The sequence below is a fragment of the Urocitellus parryii genome, chromosome 7 (assembly GCF_045843805.1).
Source record: "Urocitellus parryii isolate mUroPar1 chromosome 7, mUroPar1.hap1, whole genome shotgun sequence".
NCBI classification, from domain to species: domain Eukaryota; kingdom Metazoa; phylum Chordata; class Mammalia; order Rodentia; family Sciuridae; genus Urocitellus; species Urocitellus parryii.
The window spans coordinates 121808210-121831464 of record NC_135537.1 but is presented as its reverse complement, the minus strand read 5'-3'; the positions used below and the strand labels follow the sequence as shown (position 1 = coordinate 121831464).

Sequence of the window (23255 nt, the reverse complement as noted above, 5' to 3'; positions counted from 1 at the left end):
TCGCTCTGGGTATCTATGAGCAAAGGCCAGAAGCCCGGTCCGGGTAGACCTTTTGGACCCAGCCCGGCAGGTGCATGCCCTCAGGCGGAGTGGGTGGGGGCCCCCTCCAGCGGGCAGGCTGGGTGTAGGCAGGTGCAGCGGGCCCGACTCTGGCAGACCCGTGCAGCGCCCCCTGGGCCTGCAGGTTGGCAAGCGGCGGGGCGCGCGCAGAGCGGCGGGGGCGCGCCGGGCTGCGAGGCCTGCGCGCTGGGCTGCGGGAGCCATGCGGCGGGCTAGGAGCGCTGTGGCTACCAAACCGCGCGGGCAGAAGCGGTCGGGTGCCTCCGGGACCCCGGTGGTCGCCTCCTCGGGTTCCAGCAACAGCCGGGCACGGCGCTCCGCGAGCAAGGCCGGGAGCGGGAGCCCGGCGGCCACCAGACAGCCGTCGGCGAAGCGGCGGCCGAAGCCTTCGCTGCCGCGGGCCCAGGAGGCGGGCCCGGAGGAGCCGCCGTCGCCGCCGGCTGAGCAGGCGTTGCTCCCGACGCCACCGCCGCCTCCGCCGACCCCCGCGACCCCGACATCCTCGGTGTCCACGCTGGACCTGGGCGAGCAGCGGGAGCGCTGGGAGACGTTCCAGAAGCGGCAGAAGCTGAGCTTCGAGGGCGCCGCCAAACTCCTGCTGGACACCTTGTGAGTGCGTGCGGGCTGGGCCGGGCGCACGGCAGTGGGCTCCACGCTGACGCCCCTGGGCTTAAGAGTCGGGCTGGCGCAGGTCGCCTCCCTGCCAGCGTGCGGGCTGCAGGTACCTTTCCGCTGTGCGTCCGCCACGTTACGGCGCCGACGCACCCCCGGGTGTAGCGGCGAGTTTGGTCCTAATTCTAAGGGCCTACGGGGATAGAGCGCGTCTTTGTTAGAGCCCGCGCTTGGCTTTCTTGGTTGGCATACAAAGGGTCTCTCCTGGCCACCAGCGTCGTGCTCGGGACGTTGGGTCGTAGGGTGCGAGGGTCTTTTCCCCGTGACTAGGATATAAACCTCACGATTTCTCTTATACCCGAACTTCTTTGTGGTGGTTGTTATTATTATTATTTTTGCATTACCACGTGTGTTTTTGGAAGGTGGGCAAGAGGGAAAAAGCAGAGGGAGGGAGAGAAGCGTGAACGGCTCGCGAGCCCACAGGGGAGCGAACTCCGTATTGTTCCGGCCGGCCTGCGGAGGAGGGGTGGGGGCGGGGACGATTGATCCCGGAGGGAAGCGCGCGCGAAGCGGGGCCCCGGAGGTTGGCGGCAGGGTTCGAGGCTTAGTGTCCTCCAACAAAAGGGGCTCCCTGGTGGCTTTCTGACCATTCCGCTTCCCCATCTCTACTTGTGAAAGAAAAGAACCGCCATCATTTTAGCTGGAGAAAGGAGCATCTCCGTGGTCCATGATGTAGGAAAGAGACATTATTCTATCAAGGATTGCCATCTTTTCCAAATGTGATGTAAAAACCATTGTGCTTTAGAGGCATTTTTAACATCTTAACGATATATATCAGTGCCATTTTAAAAAAATGAATTGAATAATCTGGGAACTGAGACTGAGTAACCTAACAATTGTGGAACAACTTTAGGATTATTCCAAAAGAAAATGTCATTGTTCCAGAAGAAATTCCCATAGTTTTGGTGCATCTTCGCAGAGACTACTTATTTTTTTTTTTGTGTGTGTGTGTGTGTGTGCTTCACTTTTTCAACTATCGTCTGGGGATATAAATTGAACATTTTAAAAAAAGATTTCTCCATCAAACATTTTTTGAGCCACTTGCTGCTGGTGGGTGTAGGGATATAAAGAACCTTAGAAATGTAAAACTCAAACTTGAGATTTTTTTTTGGTTAATCCTACACCAAACTGAAAAAGATATTAAAATATTGACATAAAAGACTAAATGTTTTTCATCCATCAGATTGGTATGAGCTAAATGTTTTTTCATCCATCAGATTGGTATGAGCATGTACTTTATTTTTAAGTCATTAATTTTGTGCAAAAGTGTATAAAACATTTATGTGGTTTTTATTAAAATATTGAGTAGAAAAAGTTGGAGGGAATATGTAGTAAATAGTGGATCCCTTTTGCTGTAAAGATTACAGGAGACTTTTCATTTTGAATGGCATCAAATAGGGTGGTTTGGGTTTTTTTTTTATTTTATTATTGGTCGTTCAAAACATTACATAGTTCTTAATACATCATATTACACGGTTTGATTCAAGTGGGTTATGAACTCCCACTTTTACCCCGTATACAGATTGCTGTAGTTTTTACAATAACCATTATGTATATGCAAGTAGAAATTGAAATACATTAACTTCTAAAGAAACGTGAAAAAAGTGTTGTTGCAATCAAATAATGGTAATTAAAGCTGCAGTGAGCTCTTTCTGTGATTATTGCTTAAAAGGTTCAGTGAAATATTTTCTCATTCACTGTTGATAAGAGTATCAGTCCTTTTGGAAAGTAATTTGGTATTTTGTTCATCTTAATGTTCAGTTGTAGCTTATGTTTTTAAAGGATCAAATTGTATGTAATGTGTGTTTATAGTTATGTAAAAAGTCATGTTTATGAAAGATCCTGGAGAAGAGAGCAGAATTATAAGAGCCTTTGTTACTGTCCCAGAAGACTTTTCTGAACCACCAGACCCAGTTGGGTGCCCTGTCTTGCTTTTCCGAAGCAGCCTATATGATCTTGATTACAATCATAATTAAATATTATTTGGACAGTTTGTTTTGATTTGCTTAAGGTTGGTAAAGGCAGCAACTATGTTGGCTGTGTTTTGTGTATTGCTCTCTCTTTGGCTCAAAAAATTTTATTAGCCATTTGAATAAAAATGTTGGGGTGTGAAATTAGGCTTCTTTCTTTTCCCTCTACTTTCTGAATTCTAGAAATTTTTTTTTAGTTTAATAAATTTAAGAAATAGCACAAAGAGCTGTGGACAAAGGCACTGAATTCATTCTTTTATAAAATTGACTGTGCCTCCTTAAAAAGCAGATATGCATTTCTTTGTCCTGTAGAAAAGACTTTTGTTCTATCTTGCCTTTCTTTCAACAACAAAAACAGAGAGTGCACAGGAGCCATGCCATAAGGCCCCTGCCAGACTATTCAGAAATTCTTATCTTTTGATTTTTGTTTCATTTAGTGAATACCAGGGCCTGGTGAAGCACACAGGAGGCTGCCACTGTGGAGCAGTTCGTTTTGAAGTCTGGGCCTCAGCAGACTTACATATCTTTGATTGCAAGTGAGTATTTTCTTTACCTAAATTGACTTAAAAGAACTTAAGAGTAAAAATGCAGTGTTTTTTTTCAGAATAATTTGGGGAGTTGTGTATATAACATTGGTCATGAGCTGGTAATGTTGAAGTCAGCTGGTGGGTACATAAGGGTTCATTGTTTTATTCTTTATTTTTAGGTATGGCTTGAAATTTTCAGTAATAAAAAATGTTAGAGAAGAGGCTAGAAATAATAGCCTGTTGTTTGTGTGTATGAGAAGAGAGCAGGATAGAGAGAGAGAATGTTCAGGAGCTTGTGTGTGCCACATATTTCCCACAGCACAGCCCCAGGTGACACAGAACAGGGTCCTCAGGGCTTGTGGCTGAGAATCACCCTTCAGATTGATATTGTTGATGATTTGGGAGAGGTTAGCTGAAAATGAATCCGTCTGGACACTGTGTAAAAAGCCTTGGGCAGAGTCTTTTATAGGAGTCAAGAGTTGGGGAGAGATGGAATATACACCTGCAGATTCCACATGCACTGGACCTCTGTTCTTGGGATGAGGCAGATGGTACCACCAGGATGTGTGGAGGGCCTGCTTCTTAGCACCTTCTCTGTCATTATAATAGAGCAAGACAACAGGCTCTGGCTTCTGGACCAGTCATTGGCATTACCTAATTATTCAACAGTATCCTCTTCTTTTTGACTCTGAATGGTACCTAAATGGTTTATGAATAATCAATACTGTGGAATTACTCAAATGGAGTAACAGAGTCCAGATCTGGAAAGAAGCTTTGAGGAATAATTCGTTATAGAATCCTGTACTAAGTCAGAATTTTTAAGAGGTGGCTTAAAAGATTCAGGGTATAGCTCAGTAGTGGAGTGCCTGCTTAGTATTTGCGAGGCCCTGGTTCACTGTCCCCAGCATGCACACACACACAACATATATTCCCATAGAGACACACACATGGTAGGCTAAAAAGATGGGATTTTGATTTAATTTCCAATTTGGTATTTTTGGGGACCTGTTTTACTTGAAGCTAGATTTACTCTCTGGTATGGAGATGAGGAAAAAGCAAAACCTAAGCTTCCATGTCTGTTTTTGAGCAATGTCTGAAATTTGCTTTTTTAAATGTTTTTAAAATTCAATGTTTTCTTTCACTCTAGAGATCTAGGGGGTGAGTGTCCTGTTGGTCCTGGATTTTTGAATGGGGCATGGCCTCTAATGCTAGGTTTGGGGCAGGCAGGCTCCACTGCTACACTAAGCAGAGGCACCAGGTGGCCAGTCCATCTGCCTCAGCTCCCTCCTTCCTGGGTAATGCTGAAAGGGGTATCCCCTTTGAGGTCAGCTGGTTCTTTAAACATTTCAGGCTGGGCTTCTTGGGCACACAGGATGCAGATGGCTGTTCACAGTCTGGAATTTACTCTTTTTTATTGTAGCTGCAGTATTTGCAAGAAGAAGCAGAATAGACACTTCATTGTTCCAGCTTCTCGCTTCAAGCTCCTGAAGGTTAGTGCTTTTATAATAAGAGTAGGGTAAGGGAGGGCAGTATCCATGTGTGATGATTTGTGAACTCCAACTTCTAGCATACCCTCTATAGAGTGGGAGGGGCAGGGAGCATAGCAGGGCTTCTCAGGGGCTTTGGTTTCCCTTTTAATCCAGGTTTTATGTTTACTTTTAAAAGATAATGTTATTTTTGCCCCCTTCCTTTTTTTTTTTTTTTTAAATGGTACTGGCAGTTAAACCCAGTGCCACACGTGGGCTGGGCAGACACCCTACCACTGTGCCATCTCCCCAAAGGCATATTTGATTTTATTGTGGAAACATTTTCAAATTCAGAGACTCAAAAAAATAAATTTGTTGGGAGTGGTGGCACGTGCCCATAATCCTAGCTACTCAGGAGGCTAAGGTAGAGGATGCAACCTCAGGAACTTAGCCAGACTCTGCCTCAAAAAAATAAAAAGCAGCTGGGCATAGTGGTGCATGCCTTTCCATGAATTTAGAGGTTGAGGCAGAAGGATCATTTTTAGGGAAGCCTTGGCAACTTAGACTGTGTCTCAAAATTAGTGAAAAAGGGCTGGGTTAAAGCACCCCTGGTTTTTCCCCCTAGTACTATAAAGAATATGCAAGCCAGTAAATGAATAAAATAAAGTAAGCTGGAGACATAACTCAGTGGTAAGTACCCCAGTATTACAGAAATAAGTTAATTAATCAGTAAAATCAAAGATAACCATAGTTAGTTAATATTTTGGTGCATGTCCTTGTGCATTATTTTCTATGCAAATAAATTAATCTAAATATATTACCATGTTTTTATCAAAGTATGACTTTACCATTCATTCTTTTTTTATATTTATTTTTTAATTGTAGTTGGACACAATACCTTTATTTTATTTATTTTTATGTGGTGCTGAGGATTGAACCCCCACACGTGCCAGGCAAGTGCTTTACCACTGAGCTACAACCCCAGTCCACAAGTTTACTATTCATTCTATAACCATTTTTGTCATTTTCCAATGAAAAACTTACCATGATTTTATTACTTTTATTTTGAGGAATTTTTTTTGCACTTGGTACAGAATTAGCAAGGTAGAAGAAAATATGTGTGTACGCAGTGAAAAGTCACCCTCCACTGTTCCACAGGCCCCAGTCTCCACTCACTGTCATCCACTTCTTAATTGACTTCTCCCATGATTCCTGTATTTGCAGCCCTGGACTTGAAGGTCTTCTTCAGGTTTTTGTTTTATTTTCCTCAAATTATAAACATAACTGTAATGAACTTCTCTGATAAATATTTGACAATTTAGAATCTTTTTCTTTGGGATCAATTTCCTTAGAAATAAAAAAATCTCTGGGTCAGAAAATCCAAAATTATAAAAGGCTTTTACCACTTCCTAAATAATGTGGGTGGGGCAGGGCTTTAAGTCCATTCTCCATTCTTACTTCTCCCATCATGGTCTTTGGGAGTTTTGCTGTAAGACTGTCTCCTTTACTAGACTGCAAGTGTCTCCAAGGCAAGTACGAACTTTTTTTGTGTGTCTGACCCAGTTCTTGGCCAGGTGGGCTTGGCACTGAGTGGGCTGTCAATGATTTCACAAGGATGGTCTTGAGTCCTGGTTAGTGAGATTACATTCAAAATGTGCAAGGCCATTCATTTTTCTTCTTCCTCCTTGTTTTCTTTTTTTAACTTTTTATTTGAGATAGGTCTCGCCATGTTGCCCAGGCTGGCCTCAAACTCCTGGACTCTAGCAATCCTGTCTCCTGAGTGGCTAGGATTATAGGTGTGCATCACTATGTGCTTGTCTTTGCCTGCCCTGTGACCCTTGAGTGACACCTTTCTTTGTGTGGGGTATCTGGTGACAGGGAGGTACTCCAGGTGGGCAGCATTCTTGTTCTTTATCTTTCCTTTACCTACAGAAGAGCACAAATGTGTGTCTATAGCCTTCTGGCAGCTGTGGTCCCCCCTCAGTTTTTTTCCTCAAGCATCCATTATAGCTGGTTCTAAATATACCACCAGGGGCAGCCCTGTGCTCCTTGGTCAGGAATTGATGTTTAGGAAGATTCTTCTTTGGATCTACTTGACCACATGTCTTCCTGGTGCTCTAGGACACTACTTGCTTCTTTTGTTCCACCCCTTCAGAGGATCAATTTTCTGCTTTTTAACATTTTTTTAAAAAGTAAATACAAAATGTATTTATTCAGATATTTACGGGAGCCTGGTGCAGTGGTGCACACCTGTAATCCCAGCAGCTCTGAAGACTGAGGCAAGGAGGATCAGGAGTTCAAAGCCAGCCTCAGAAAAAAAGCAAGGAATTAAGCAACTCAGACCCTGTCTCTAAATAAAATACACAATAGGGTTGCAATGTGGCTGAGTGGTCGAATGCCCCCAAGTTCAATCCCTGGTATGCCTACACCCAAAATTAAATATTTATGGGGCACTGTTCTGAAACATACCAGTTAACATGACAGACAGGACCCTTGTTCTGGAGTTTACATTCTGCAGGTGGGGAGATCAATAAAATGCTGTTGCAAAGAGTTAAAGTTGAGCAATCTGACAGAAGAAATGGATGGCTACTTTAGCTTGGTTAGGAAAGGTCCCTTTGAGGTGTTTGATCACATGATAAAGACAGTGGAGGGTCATGGGCAAAAGTGTTCTAGGCAAAGGGGACAGCCTGTACCAAGGGCTTGAGCTTAGTATGTTAGGGAGCTGAACAATGGCCATTGTGACTGGTGGGCAGTAATTAGGGTATGGGTGGGGGAAAGTGGCCCTGGGTTCAATCCCCAGTACAGCAACAAACATACAAAAAACTCTAGGATTACAAGTGTGCGACACTGCAACCGGCTTCATTCCCTGTCACTCCCTGACTTTTACAAGGCATTCTGTCTTACAGTGGGTCAGGAAAGGCTGAAGGCTGGGTTATTCCTATGAGAGGCCATGAGCTGTCACTTTCCAGAGTGACATATCCCCAAGTAGTGGAGATGGATCCCCATCCTGAAGAAGCTTCCAATCTTTTGTGGGAGTTGGGACCTGTCCTCATACTGCTGAGAGCCCTACAAAAAGGCTACCCCCATTGATCCTTTTAAAAGATTTATTTTTTAAATGACTTTAAGAAATTTTTTTATAAAAAGATTCTTTGTTTGTTATAGGGAGCAGAGAGCATAACGACTTACACATTCAATACACACAAAGCCCAGCATACCTTCTGCAAGAAATGTGGTGTTCAGAGCTTCTATACTCCCCGCTCCAACCCTGGCGGCTTTGGTGAGTACAGGGGATGGTTTGTAAACTCTGGGGATGCCGAGAGTCCCAGGGTACTTGAGGTTCAAGCGCTCGGACAGGTGGGCACTAGCTTATTTGGTGTGCCTTCTACCTGGCTAGGTGCTTTCACAGGTATGTGTTAGAACAGAGCTCTTTAGCAGAGCTCTTTGCAAATGGTAGCATCTAAGACTGGTTCTGGTTAAATATTTCATTCCCATATGGCAAAGTCTTTGTCACAGTCCAGCCAAGATTCTATTCTTTGCTGATTCAGAGCTCTGTGCTTCAGGGGCCAACACTGACAAGTACAGAGAGGGCCCATGGGGAGATGGGTCTGTGGAGTCAGGGGAGGCCTTGCAGTAACGATAGGGAGTGGAGACAAGAATGAGGACCATTGCTAATATCACTTTAAATTTTTTTTGAGGGCTTGGGGTGTACTGCAGTGCATGTGCAAGGCCCCAGCACAAAAATTAAGATTAAAAAATCATGTGTGTTCAAAAAACAATCAAGAGAATCTCCAAGGCTGTTTTTGGGTCCTGCTTAGGTCTGGAGAGAATTTCTAAGAGCGCTACAAAGTTAAAACCAACCCTTAGACAGTTTCTTAGAAAAATGCCATTTTCAGTTAGAATGAGGAGAAACTAGAGATTGAAGATGTTCTTATATATATACAACCTCTGTGACCAGAACTGTCACCTGCCTTATGTGGAAGGAGGAGAAGGGCAGTACGTCACTCTAGCACCTTTGTACCCTGTTTCTCCAGCAGTTCCCATGAGACTCCTTCCTCCCTACCTATGGAATAGGATAGTTTTGAAAAGTATAAAATCCTGTAGTACTTCAGCTTTATTTTTTGGATACTGGGGATTGAACCCAGGGGTGTTCTACCACTGCGTTACATCCCCAGCCTTTTTTTTTTTTTTTTTTTAAGTTTTGAGACAAGATCTTACTAAATTGCCCTTGAATTTGTAATCCTCCTGCCTTAGCCTCCCAGGTCTCTGGGATTATAGGCCTGTGCTACCATGCCTGGTGGGAGGTATAATCCTTAGAAAGCTAATTTAGCTAATCAGAGGAAAAGCCTGAGAATTCTTCAGGTGACAGTCAAGAGATTGCACTAAGCCTGAGCCTTTCTACTATTTCTTTTTCTCAGCTTGGTTTTGAATGATGTCCAGTCTTGGCCATCATTGGTTCAAGGAATTTGATATTCTGTCTGGCTGTTAAGGACTGTAAGCCAGAAAGCTGAAGTTATATAAGTTGTGATCAGAGTAGTCTTATAAACTTACACTGCAAGCTGGAGGGTATCACTCAGATATATGGTGTGTAGGATAGTGAATGCTTCAGATAGGGATTTATTTAAGATCCAGTAGTGGGCTGGGGATGTGGCTCAAGCTGTAGCGTGCTCGCCTGGCATGCGCGGGGCGCTGGGTTCGATCCTCAGCACCACATAAAAATAAAATAAAGATGTTGTGTCCACTGAAAACTAAAACAAACAAACAAAAACAAAAAACAAACAAAAAACCCCCAGTAGTCTCTGGTTTCACGCATACTTGGGACCTCTCTTTAAATGCCATTTCCCCTAGGAATTGCCCCACACTGCCTGGATGAAGGCACTGTGCGGAGTGTCGTCACTGAGGAATTCAATGGCAGCAATTGGGAGAAGGCCATGAAGGAGCACAAGACCATCAAGAACATGTCTAAAGAGTGAACTTCTGCTTCTGCCTTCCTGCAAAGGAGGAAAGAGTGGGGCCAGCAGCTCTCTGGCCCCTGGGGCCCTTCAGTGGGTGCCCTTGATGTGGCTGACCCCAGGCTGGTGGCCTGTGGTCACCTCGGTTTCTCTAGTTTGCTCTAGCTACCAGTTTCTTTAGGCAGCTCTTTGTCCTTCCTCAGCCCGATTTTGATGTAGACTAGTTGAACCTTTTCCTTCTTTTCCCCAACTTTTGTGTGATCTTTTGGAAAATAAATATTTTTAACATTAGTGAAGTCACTGTGGTTCCTCATTTCATTTGTACTTTGATTTTTACTCCTGAGGCCATTCACTGAACAGCACCTATTGAGCACTGTCAAGATGGCTTGTAACCGAAATAGGAAGAGAAGACATATGAACAGTGATTACAGCTAGAAGATTGTGCATGACCATAGTTCATGTGAACTATGAAGGTACAGATCTGGGAGTTCAAAAGAGGGTTAGTATGGGAAGACTTGGAGGAGGTAGAGTGTAAATCAGTCACAATTTTTTTTTTTTAAGTTGTAGATGGCTACAATAATTTTAGTTTTACTTGTGCTAGCCAAGCACTATTCCACTGAGCTATAGCTCCAGCCCCAGTCACATTGTTTTTTGAAGGTGAATCAGCTTCTAAACTTTTTTCTTTCTTTAATAGTGGTAAAGTACACATAAAGTAAAATGAATCATCTTAAACATTTTTATAATTCAGTAGTGTTAAATACATTCACAGTGTTGTTCATCACCATCACCAATCTCCAGAACTCTCTTTATTTTATTCCTTAGTTGCAGTTGGACACAATACCTTTATTTCACTTATTTTTTTATGTGGTGCTGAGGATCAAACCCAGAGTCTCGCACATTCAAGGTGAGTGCTCCACTGCTGAGCCACAACCCCAGCTCCCTTCATAACTCTTTATCTTGTAAAACTGAAACTCTGTTCCCATTAAACAATTTTTTCCAGTAAACAGTTTTATTCCATTTTATCTAGGAAAGATAGAGGGGAGAAGGAACTGTAAATGGAGGTACAGCAAGTACAGAAGCCAGAATGGACAGTCTTAGTCTTAGGAACATGGCTTTTTGTGTGTGTGTGTGTGTATGTGTGTGTGTGAGTGTGTGAGAAAGAGAACCCAGGGGAAGCTCTACCACTGAGGTCCATCTCCAATCCTTGTCATTTTTTATTTTGAGACAGGGCCTGGCCTCGAATTTGTGATCCTCCTCTATACTCTGTGCTCTGCCATGTGTATTTTTAAAATAATTTTATGCCAATACATATGCCCTCATCAAATGTTATATGGCATTGTATAGTATGGGTATAGTTCCACTTTTTAAAAAAAATTTCAAAAATTTTTATTTATTATTCTGGTTAGAGATGCATACAATACCTCTGTATTTTATTTTTATGTGGTGCTGGGGATGGAACCCCGTGTTAACCCATTGCCTCACGTGTGCTATGCCAAGTGCTGTACTACTAAACCACAACCCCTAGTTTAACTATTTTTTTTTAATGGAAATTTTGTTGCCTTTTAAAAAAAAATATTATACAGTGTTGATGAATATCCTTTTACACTTTTTTTTTATTGGTTGTTCAAAACATTACAAAACTCATGATATATCATTTACATGTTTTGTGTATGTGGCTTTTATCTGAGAATATAGATGTGGAATTGCTGGATTGAAGGATATGTATATTTTAAATACTAAAAAACTTCTAAACTTCCTTCAAAGTGTATATTCTGTATGCAAGATCATCAACCTTTAATATAGCAGAGTGACCTCACTGACAGCTTATGTTATCAGTCTTTTTAACTGTGACCACTCTTGGGCAAAAAAAGTTTATTTTTAAAATTTCCATCACTGTGATTACCTGTGAGTACCATTTTGGGGTTTGGGGCCATTTTTTTTTTCTGTCCTGTCAGTTACTTGATTGTGTCCTTTGTCCATTTTTTTTGGGTTATTTTTTGATACATTTATTTAAAAAATTAAATAAGGGATTATATTAATTATATTAATAAATTAATTTTTGGATACTTCTCATATTTTGCAGATATTATCTGTAGCTTATTCTTTTTAGGGTTCAAATTTTTAAAAAAATATTTTTTAGTTATAGATGGACACAATGTCTTTATTTTTATGTGGTGCTGAGGACCAAACCCAGGGCCTCACACATTCGAGGCAAGAACTCTACCACTGAGCTACAACCCCAGCCCCAGGGTTCAAATTTTAATTTAAAAGTATTTATGTTTGTGGTACTGGGGAATGACCCCAAGGGTGCACTGAACATCCCCAGTCCCCTTTTACATGTTTTATTTTGAGACAGGGTTTCACTATGTTGCTAGGCTGACTTTGAATTTGCAATCTCTCGGGCTGGGGATGTGGCTCAAGCGGTAGCGCGCTTGCCTGGCATGCGTGCGGCCCGGGTTCGATCCTCAGTACCACATACAAACAAAGATGTTGTGTCTGCCAAAAACTGAATTTGCAATCTCTTAACCTCAGCCATGAATTAACATGTGTGCTGCTGCACCTGGTGGGTTTTAATTTTATTCTTTAAAAATATTTTTAACTGTAGATGAACGCAATACTTTTATTTATTTTTATGTGGTGCTGAAGATTGAACCCAGGGCCTCACACATGCTAGGCGAGTGCTCTACCACTGAGCCCCAGCCCCCAGGTTTTAATTTTTGATGGAGCCAAATTTATGTATTTTTTCCCTCCCCTGTCTTTCAAACCTGTGACTTTATGATTCATTTCTTGTTTGAGACTCCCTTCTTTACTGAAACCTGTACTTACCTGTACTTTCTTCTGATAACTTTCAAAACTCTATTTTTTTTCCCCCCCAAACATATAGCTCTTTATCTTGTTGGGAGGGGATAGGTTTTTTTTTCCTTTAAATTTCACCAAATATATGAGAAAGAGGTTAATAACTGGTTTATCAACACTTTTGTTGGCTAATCCATTCATTCCTCATTGATTTAAAATGTTGCATTTACTAGGTACAAAATTAGCAGCAGGAAAATCATGAATTAGAGGGTGGCCTCAGCAATTTGGTGAGACCCTGGTTCAAAATAAAAAAGGTCTGGGGATATAGCCCCCCCCCCCCAAAAAAAAAAGTCACATTTAGTTTTTTTTCCCTGGACTCTTCATTTGTTTGTTTCATCATCTCTTTTTCTATAGTTCTACAAATACCAAATTGTTTTAAACTCTTAAGCTTTATAATGTACTTTAAATAATCTGAGAGGGTAAATCCCCCCATATTATTCATTCTTACGCATTTTTGTACTCCAGATGAATTTTTTTTTTTAGATGTCAATAGACCTTTATTTTATTTATATGAGGTGCTGAGAATCGAACTCAGGGCCTCACACTTGCTAGGCAAGTTGTCTACCACTGAGCCACAACCCCAGCCCTCCAGATTTTATTTATTTACTTACTTACTTATTTGATATTGGGGATTGAACATAGGGGTACTTAAAGAAACTATCCCCTCCCCATTTTTTTTTTTTTTTGTACCAGGGATTGAATTCAGGGGAACTCACTCACTGAGCTACATCCCCAGCTCTATTTTATTTAGAGATAGGGTCTCAGTGAGTTGTTTAGTGCCTCACTTTTGCTGAGACTGGCTTTTTTTTTTTTTTTTTTTTTTTTAAGAGAGAGTGAGAGAGGAGAGAGAGAGAGAGAGAGAGAGAGAGAGAGAGAGAGAGAGAGAGAGGAGAGAGAATTTTTTTTTTTTAATATTTATTTTTTAGTTCTCGGCGGACACAACATCTTTGTTGGTATGTGGTGCTGAGGATCCAACCCGGGCCGCACACATGCCAGGCGAGTGCGCTACCGGTTGAGCCACATCCCCAGCCCATGAGACTGGCTTTGAACTCTTGATCCTCCTGCCTCAGTCTCCTAAACTGCTGGGATTACAAGTGTGCGTTACTGCGCCTGGCATCTCCAGCCCTTTTTATTTTCAGACAGGGTCTTGCTGAGTTGCTGATGCTGGAGTGATTCTCCTGCCTCAGCCTCCAGAGTTTCTAGGATCACAGGTGTGTGCAACCAGGACCAACCAGATTAATTTTAGAATTAGCAAATCAAGTAAGATATAAAATCAAGTTGAATTTCAAATTTCTGGACTCAAGTGATAACTCCTGCTTCAGCCTTTCAGGTAACTGGGACTATAGGCTTGGCTTTTGATTGTAAGCATATTAAATTTATAAATAATTTGGGAAAGAATAGGATTTATGGAACTCCGTCTTTTTTCTATTCAGTTGACATATAATTGTACTGTTTATGGGGTACAGTGTGATATTTCAATATGTATACACAAATGTGTAATGATCAAAGCAGGGTAATTAGCATATCTAGCACCTTAAATATTTATCACGTATTTGGGAAGAACATTCAAAATCCTCTCTTCTAGCCAGCTATGATGGTGCATCCCTGTAAACCCAGCTACTCAACTTGGAAGGCTGAGGCAGGAGGAAGTGCAATTTTGAGGTTCGCATGGGCAACTTAGTGAGACCCAGTCTAAAAATAAACAGTTGGTGCATGCCTGTAATCCCAGTGGCTCTCAAGGCTGAAGCAGGAGGAGCAAAGCCAGCCTCAACAAAAGCGAGGCGCTAAGCAACTCAGTGAGACCCTGTCTCTAAATAAAATACAAAACAGGGCTGGGGGATGTGGCTCACTGGTTGAGTGCCCCTGAGTCCAATCCCTGGTAAAATAAATAATAGTAATAAAAAAATAATTTTAAAAAATATAAAGGGGTTGGGGTATAGCTCAGGGATAAAGCCCCTGGGTTCAATCCAAAACAAAACACAAACCCAAAACCTCTCTAAATTATTGTTAGCTATACCTATAGCTAACCTACTGTGGTGTAGAACACTAGAACTTATTCTGTCAACCTTTTATCTATTAACTAACCTCTGCCCTTACCCTGTTATTTCCACCACTGGCTCTCATATCAGTTTGAAATGTGGCACATTTCACCAGTTGGTTTGTTGTTCTGTTTCTTGGATAAGTTTTATGCTACTTTCCATCCAGATAGTACAGTTTAACCCTAGCAATCTTATTTTTTTAATATATATGTATATTTTTAGTTGTAGATGAACACAATTCCTTATTTATTTATCTATTTATTTATTTATATGTAGTGCTGAGGATTGAACCCACTGCCTCACACATGCTAGGCAAGCACTTTACCACTGAGCCACAACCCCAGCACCTGCAATCTTATTTTTTTGTTTGTCCAAGTGGGATCTTGTCTTTACAGGTTTTTTTTTTTTTTTTGTAAAGACAAAATTTTCTTTTTCTTTTCTTTTTCACACTTGATTATTGCTGGTAGAAAGGAATGCTATTATTCTTGGCATTTTTTTTTAATACTTTAGTAGAGCACATGCTAGGCAACCTCTTTACCACTGAGCTATACTCCCAGCCCTTGCTATAATGAACTTATTTAGGTCACCTTGATGAATTTCTAAGCTAGCCTGCCAAAACTATCCCTCTGCAGTGGACAATTTGGCCAGTGAGGTCACTGGCCAAAGTCAGACACTACTATTGGTCCCATAAGTGGAAATTGTCTTACTTTAAGTCTCCTTAGCCACCATCAAGTGGAAATTTCCTGCTTGTTTGGAAGGAAGAATTTGATACCAGCCAAGAGAAGCTCTGACTAAGACAGTAAGTAGGGATGTTGCATGCCTTGGGTAGCATCCTAGCTGCCCTGGAGAGAGTCCTTGCCTGGAGAACAAGCCAAATGGAGGCCTCCACCCATGTGGTGCCCCTCTCTCCTCTCTTTTCCCAGAAACTGCCTTTCCTATGATATTCCTACACATGCCCCATTGAGGAATTTGGAGACTTGTTTGTTCCAACTTTTTTTTTTCCCTTCTGAATTCATAAAGGAAGGAAACAAGGACTATAAGAACTTCTGAGGTCAGATTCATCTAGCTATAGTTGGTGGAAGTCCAAGTGCTGAGATTCTTTCAGGTCCCTTTCCTGAAAAGGAAATCAACCTCCATTTCTTTAAACCTCAAGGTACAAAGGTCAGTGCTTACCTTTGTGAGTGATGAAAAGCTCAAGGAATATCTATTGACTCTCTGTCCTGCCATTCTTGGGGCAGGAGGAGCAGAACAAAGTTCCAGGTCACTATGATGATTCTAATTTCAGGTTAACAAAGGATATTCCACCTTTTAAAAAATTTTTATTTAGTTGTAGATGGACACGATATCTTTATTTATTTTTAAGCAGGGCTGGGGATCTAACCCAGTGCCTCACATGTTCTAGGTAGGTGTTTTACAACTTAACTACACACCCCTGCCCCAATTTTCCAGGTTTTGCTGTTTCCTGGGGTTACCTTCCATTCAATAATATCATATGATTATTTCCATCAACTTGACCCAAAACCTCAAGAGAACTAACACTGGCAATTCTGAGCTTATAAGTTCTGACTTTTTATAGATAACTAGAATTCTTACCCTTGGGACCTCACTTCTCTGAAACTTCTTAGATTTCTCCCAGGTGGAACTTAGTAAAACTGTGTGTCATTCAGTTTTTAATTGCTGGTCACTTAATTTCAAAATCATGATCATATTTTCAGCATGGATAGGAATCTCATTGGCAGGATAAGGCTGCAGGTGGTACACACAAGGGTCAGCAATCTCAAAGTTCAGAGGGATAGTTCTATTCAAATGGATTTTTCAGTCTTAATTTCTGTACTTTTGGCTGCTACTGAAGTAGAATAGTGTTTCATGTTTTGGCCAAATGGCCAAAGGTTTCCTCTTTTGTAAATTTTCCATCCTTAATCCTGGTGTGTGTGTGTTGAGGGGCGGGTACTAGGGATTGAACCCAGGGGTGCTTTATCACTGAGCTACATCCTTAACTGTTTTTGAGACAGGTTCTCTATGTTCCCCAGGCTGGCCTTGAACTTGGGATCTTTTTGCCTCAGCCTCTGGAGTAGCTGGGATTATAGGTGTTCACCATCAAGGTCTTAAACTGTTTTTCTTTGAGGACATTTGTTAAGGATATTAGTACAGCTATTACATGTTACTATATATTTTTTTTAAAAAAACATTGTCTCAGTGGCAGAGAGTTTGCCTAGCATCAAGGTTCTAGGTTCACTCCCCAGCACACCCCCCCAAAAAAAATAAAGCTTCACTGTGAAATCTCCTTTCCTTCACCTTTATGGATTTGCAGCCTGGCTTGGTAAGGTCAATCATATTCCAAGTATGTGTGTGTGTGCATTTAGTCTTCAAAATTTCTTAAATGATATTTTAGTTTTTATACTGTTTATCCATAAGTTTTAATTCATCTAGAATGTATTTTAGTATATGCTATGATGTTGGGAGTCTTTACTTCTTTCCCAGTGTATGGCCAACCATCTTGACATCATTTTCTCCAATGAATTGAAATGTCACTTTTATCATGTAGTTTTCTCACACAATTTGTTTCTGGATTTTTCTCTTTGATTCAACATCTATTTATTCTTGGGCCTATATGTTACTGTTTTGACTGCAATGGCTTTATATGTTTTAATATATAGAAAGGCAGTCCTCACATTACTGTCCTTTTTATTATTTATATTCTGACTATTCTTGGATAGTTCTTTTTTGAATATATTTTTATTTTATATTAAAATTTATTTTCATTTATTTTATGGTACTATGGATCAAACCCAGGACCTTGTGCATAGAAAACTGCTCCAGTTCATATAAAAAACATGACCAGAGAGGCAAGTGCTCTACAGCTAAGCTATATTCCCATCCCAAAGTAACTTTTTTTTTTTTCTTTTTCTTTTTGGTGGTACTTGGGATGAAACCCAGGACCTTATATTTACCAATGAGGTAAATCTTTAAGTACTGAGGAACCATCAAACTGTTTTACACAGCAGCTGTACCACTTTACATTCCCATCAGCAAGTATGAAGGCTCCAGTTTTTTTTAACATTTTTTTTTTTCGTACCAGGGATTGAACTCAGGGACTGTACCACTGAGTCACATCCCACCCCTATTATTTTTTTTTAATTATTATTTTTTAGTTACATATGGACATAATACCTTTATTTTATTTTAATGTGGTGCTAAGGATCAAATCTGGTGCCTCACATTTGCAAGGCAAGTGCTTTACCACTTAGCCACAACCCCAGCCCTATTATGTATATTTTATTTACAGACAGGGTCAGAGTTGCTTAGTGCCTCGCTTTTGCTAAGGCTGGCTTTGATCCTCCTGCCTCAGCCTCCTGTCCCACTGGGATTACAGGATTACGCCTGGCTCACATATTCACCAACACTTATTTTCCTTTTAAAATTATATCTTAGTGGGTGTCAAATGGATTCTTATGGAAGTTTTGATTTGTATTCTCTTAGTAACTAGTGATGTTCTTGTGCTTGTTGGGTATCTATATATCTTCTTTGGAGAAATGTAATTCAAGTCCTTTACCTACCTAAAATTTTGTTGTTGTTTAGTTGCAAGATTGCTTTGCATAATCTGGATACAAGACCTTTGTCAGATAGATATAAGATTTGAAATATTTTCTCCCATTTCACTTTCATGATAGTGTCCTTTGATGTACACAAATTTCATTTTTTTTCTTTTGTTGCTTGTGCTTTTAGTGTTATATTTAGACAGACTTTAGCATGAGCTAAAGTCGACCTTTAGTATTATATTTAGGAAACCACTGTCTATTACAAGGTCAGAAAGATCTATAACTATGTTATCTCTTAAGAGTTGTACAGTTTTAGGGCTGGGGATGTGGCTCAAGTGGTAGCGCGCTCGCCTGGCATGCTTGCGGCCCGGGTTCGATCCTCAGCACCACATACAAACAAAGATGTTGTGTCCGCCGAAAAACTGAAAAAAATAAATATTAAAAATTCTCTCTCTCTCTCTCTCTCTTTAATAAAAAATAAAAGAGTTGTACAGTTTTAATTCTTACACTTAGGCCTTTGTAGTAATTTTTCAAATTGGAAAGTGTGAGTCTTTAGAGAAATTTCTTTTTCCAGATTGTTTAGGCTTCTGATTCTCTTGGAATTCCATATAAACTTTAGAATCAGCTTGTAAATTTTTGTTAAAAAATGACTGAAATTTTAATAGTAATTGTAAAATTTATATAAATCTTCCTTAGGCTAAGGGTGTAGCTCAGCCTAGCATATGTGAGGCCTTGGGTTGGATCCTCAGGACCACAATAAACAAACAAACTAACCAACCAACCTTGTATTTTTATGCTGAAGTTATTTCTTGATTTAAGTTCTTGACATTCCATTTTCATTTCTGTCAAGTAATAGCCAATATAAGAAATCTAAAATTCTCTCATTTATTATAGACTTTATTAGTGTTTCTTGCATTTCTAACACAGTTGCCTTTTTTTTTTTTTGGTGTGTGTGTGTGTGTGTGGTGCTGGGGATTGAAGCTAGGGCCTTGTGCATGTAAGGCAAGTACTCTACCAACTGAGCTGTATCCCCAGCCCCCACAGTTGTCTTTTCTAATACTTATACCAGTTTTTTATTTTTCTGTGTCCCTTTATCAGCTTGATCCTTCAAAACATATGGATATTTTTCTTTGAAAAATGAAATAAGCCAACACATGGAAACTCTAATTAAGGAAAAGAGAAAAAAAAGTATAGTTATTGAGAAAAGAATGGATAAATAGACATAAAAGTGAAAATTCTACCTTGAGTTAGTTTTAATCCGTTGGATTTTGGTAGGGTCTTCATTATTTATATATATATATTTTCCTCCTATTTTTCTTAGGAGTTGTTATCAGGAATAATGGCTTCATCTTGTCATCTTTCAGCATCTATTAAGTAAACGAATGTAGTTTTTCTTTTTAACTTGCTGATATAATGAATTACTTTAATGGATTTCCCTAAGTAGAACCATTCTTGCATTCCTGGAATAATACCCTACTTGATTGTACAGTAGTGATTCTTTTGTTGCATTGTTGGATTCAATTTGCTAATCTTTTATATTTTTGCATCCATATTCACAATAAAATTGTCAGTTTTCTTTTTTTTGTGGTAATTCATGTTTTATCTATGAATTGGAGGAATTGTCTATTTTATGCTTTAAACAGTAGTAAAACCATCTGGGCTAGGAACATCTTATAATTGGTAAATCTATCACAATTGCCTTCCTAATTTCTCCAGTGGCTGTTGGCTCTGTTCTTTTTTATCTTTTGTTGTTGTTGTTTTTGGTACTGGGGATTGAACTCAGGGGTTGGGGTTAGGGTTAGGGTTAGGGTTAGTTGGTTACTGAGCCACATCCCCAGACCTATTTTGTATTTTATTTATTTAAAAAATAGTTTTGTCATAATCTCTTTTTTAAGTACTAGGGAATTGAACTTTGGATGCTCAACTACTGATCCACATCCCCAGCACCCCCTCTATTTTATTTTGAGACAGTCTCACTAAGCTGCTGAGAGCCTCGCTGAGTTGCTGAGGCTGGCTTTGAACTTGTGATCCTCCTGCCTCAGCTTCCTGAGCTGCTGTGATTTGGGAGTCTGCTAGCATGCCAACTCATAATCTATTCTATTGGTGTGTCCGAAGTTTATTTAATGAACCCTTAACTGAGAGACCTCTGAACCAGTTCAATATTTTACTATTAGAAATAGTGTTTTGGGGCTGGGGATGTGGCTCAAGTGGTAGTGCGCTTGCCTAGCATGCGAGAGGCACTGGGTTCGATTCTCAGCACCACATAAAAACCAAATAAAGATATTATGTCCACCTAAAACTAAAAAATAAATTAAAAAAAAGAGAAATAAATAGTGTTTTTGGGCTGGGGTTGTAGGTCAGTGGTAGAGCATTTGCCTAGCATGTGTGAGGCACTGCGTTCAATCCTCTGCCCCTAAAATAAAGATATTGTGTTCATCTACAATTAAAAAAAATATAAAAAAAAAAGAAGTAGCGTTTCAATGTCTTTTTTGACATACCTCTTTAGTCATGTGGAGTAAATCTATAGTATAAGTTCATGGATATGGTAATGCTGGATCAAAGCGTATGCAATTTTGGGGCTGGGTTTGTGGCTTAGTGGTAGAGTGCTTGCCTAGCACTGGATTCGAGCTTCAGCACCACATAAAAATAAAGATACTGTGTCTATCTACAACTAAAAATATTTTTTAAAAAAAGTGTATATAATTTTTCTAGAAATTACCAAATTGTCCTCCATAATTTTATACGTCCACCAGCAATGTAAAAACAGCTAGCTTGGGCTGGGGATGTGGCTCAAGCGGTAGCGCGCTCGCCTGGCATGCGTGCGGCCCGGGTTCGATCCTCAGCACCACATACAAACAAAGATGTTGTGTCTGCAGAAAACTAAAAAATAAATATTAAAAAAAAAATTATAAAAAACCCCCCCCAAAACAAAAAAAAACCCAGCTAGCTTTTCTTCAATTAATCGGATTTTTTATGTGTGACATTATACTGGCTATACAAATTATTTTGGCGTCACATTGTATCAAAAGTATTTCTCTTGGGGCTGGGGTTGTGGCTCAGCTGTAGAGCACTCACCTAGCATGTGTGAAGCCCTGGATTTGATCCTCAGCACCACATAAAAATAAATACAAATGGGGCTGGGGATGTGGCTCAAGCGGTAGCGCGTTCGCCAGGCATGCGTGCAGCCCGGGTTCGATCCTTAGCACCACATACAAACAAAGATGTTGTGTCCGCCGAAAACCAAAAAAAAAAATAAATAAATATTAAAAAAAATATATAAAGATATTTTTAAAAAAGTATTTCTCACATCAAAACTATTCATAGGGCTGGGTGTGGTGGCACATGCCTATAATCCCAGCGGCTTGGGAGTCTAAGGCAGAAGGATTGTTAATTCAAATCAGCTTCAGGAACTTATCGAGGTCTTAAATCACTCAGTAAGACCCCTGTCTCTAAAGAAAAAAAAAGGGGGGCTGTGGATGTGGCTCACTAGTTAAGTACCACTGGGTTCATTCCCTGGTATGCTCCACACCTCCCCCAAAAACCCTATTCATAGAAGGTGCGGTGGCACACACCTGTAATCCAAGCAACTTGGAAGACTGAAGCAGTTTGAGGCTAGCCTCCAGCAATTTAGGGATACCCTTTCTCAAAATACAAAATAACAAGGGCTGGGGATCTTCCAAAACAAAACAATACTTATTCATAAACAACCATAAATCTTTTATAACTGTAAATGTCCACTGTTGAAAGATGACCTTCCTAGTTAGTATTTACCTATGGATTTAGATATCAAATATATATCTACGTATATATTTGCATGTTATATATTTGTATATTCATTTAATAAAAATGAGATTCCTAACTTGCTTTAAAATTTTTAATATATTATGAACATTTTCTTTGTTATAAAACTATTACATCACTGGATTTTTCCAGTACTGCTATTGTAAATAATAGTATGATGATCTTTGTGTATGTCATTTTCACTTTCTAAGTATTTCCTTGGATCAGAAAGGAAAAACTAGTTTAGTGTTTGTCTTCCTAGTAGCAAGACAGAGGTCACCCACTGCCACCACATTCCAGCCAATGTTAGTAGCTTGCTCTGGTCATACTTTTATGTGGAAGATTTTAGGAGATATTGACAAATTTTCAGTGGACAAATCACACAACCAGATTTGCTTTTTCAATTTCAGCTTCAGGGCCTAATAGTTCTGTCAGTCTCATGTGGTCTTAGGAGGCATATAAAATAATGGTGACATTGAGTAAAGTGGTACAAGTTGGGTGCAGAGTCTAAACAAGCAGATCTCCAACCTGTTGCTATGAAGGAAGCAATTCCCCGGTTTTATGTTGCAGGTAGGGGATACTCACTGGGCAGGCAAAGCACACCAGGATCTTTTGTCTCAGGACTTTTATGTATGTTAGTCCTTATGCTTAATGCCTACTTGATTATTTCTCAGAAAAACAGCAGCTAATCTTTGCTGGCACCGAGAGCTAGATTCTTTGTTATGTACCCTAAGACATCCTTTTGTTCCGTTCTCTGAAGTTAAACCATTATTCTTCCCCATTTTGCAGATGAGAGAATTGAGATAGAGAATCTCGTGTCTTGTCATAGGTATGTTGCTTGTCTTCTGGCTTCAAACCTAGAGTCACTTGTCTCTCTCTTCACAACTAAGCTTCCCTGTCTCAAGCCACTTTTCTGGACCATGAGTTGGACTTTGCCTATAGCTTACAAGCCAATCCTCTCAGATAGTTTTATTTTGTTGAACCATTTAAAGACATCAGGTTCTTAAGTGTTTTTTTTTTTTAAAGTTCCAGATTTATCTTCCTACTTCCTACTTCTCCCAAGACTAAGCTGAGATATTCAGTTATAAGCTGTTTGAGAGTCAGGCTCAGGCAGTCTGTTCTGCATACAACAGAGCCCATCACTGTGAAGGACACTTGGGTGCATCAATCCATGATTGTCATGTTAAATAGAGGATGATTTCTCCAGCTCCGAATCAGCCAGAAAAAATTTAGGGAATTATGGTTGAACTAATTCAACAGACTGTAATATTTGTGTGTGTGTGTGTGTGTGTGTGTGTGTGTGTGTGTGCGCGCGCGCGCGCACGCGCGCTCACGCATGCTATTCTTTTTTTAAATTTTTTAATATTTTATTTTATTTTTTTAGTTTTCGGCAGACA

At 40.2% G+C, this 23255-nt stretch overlaps 1 protein-coding gene across 1 annotated transcript; it reads left to right on the top strand.

Moving 5' to 3' along the window:
- The first annotated feature begins 229 nt into the window (after positions 1-229).
- On the top strand, positions 230-9936 carry Cenpv (centromere protein V). Its single transcript, XM_026411361.2, has 5 exons — positions 230-669; positions 3140-3238; positions 4650-4719; positions 7858-7972; positions 9541-9936. Exons 1-5 carry the CDS (start codon positions 263-265, stop codon positions 9663-9665), a joined length of 816 nt encoding a protein of 271 aa, XP_026267146.1. The 5' UTR covers positions 230-262; the 3' UTR covers positions 9666-9936.
- Positions 9937-23255: the final 13319 nt, after the last annotated feature.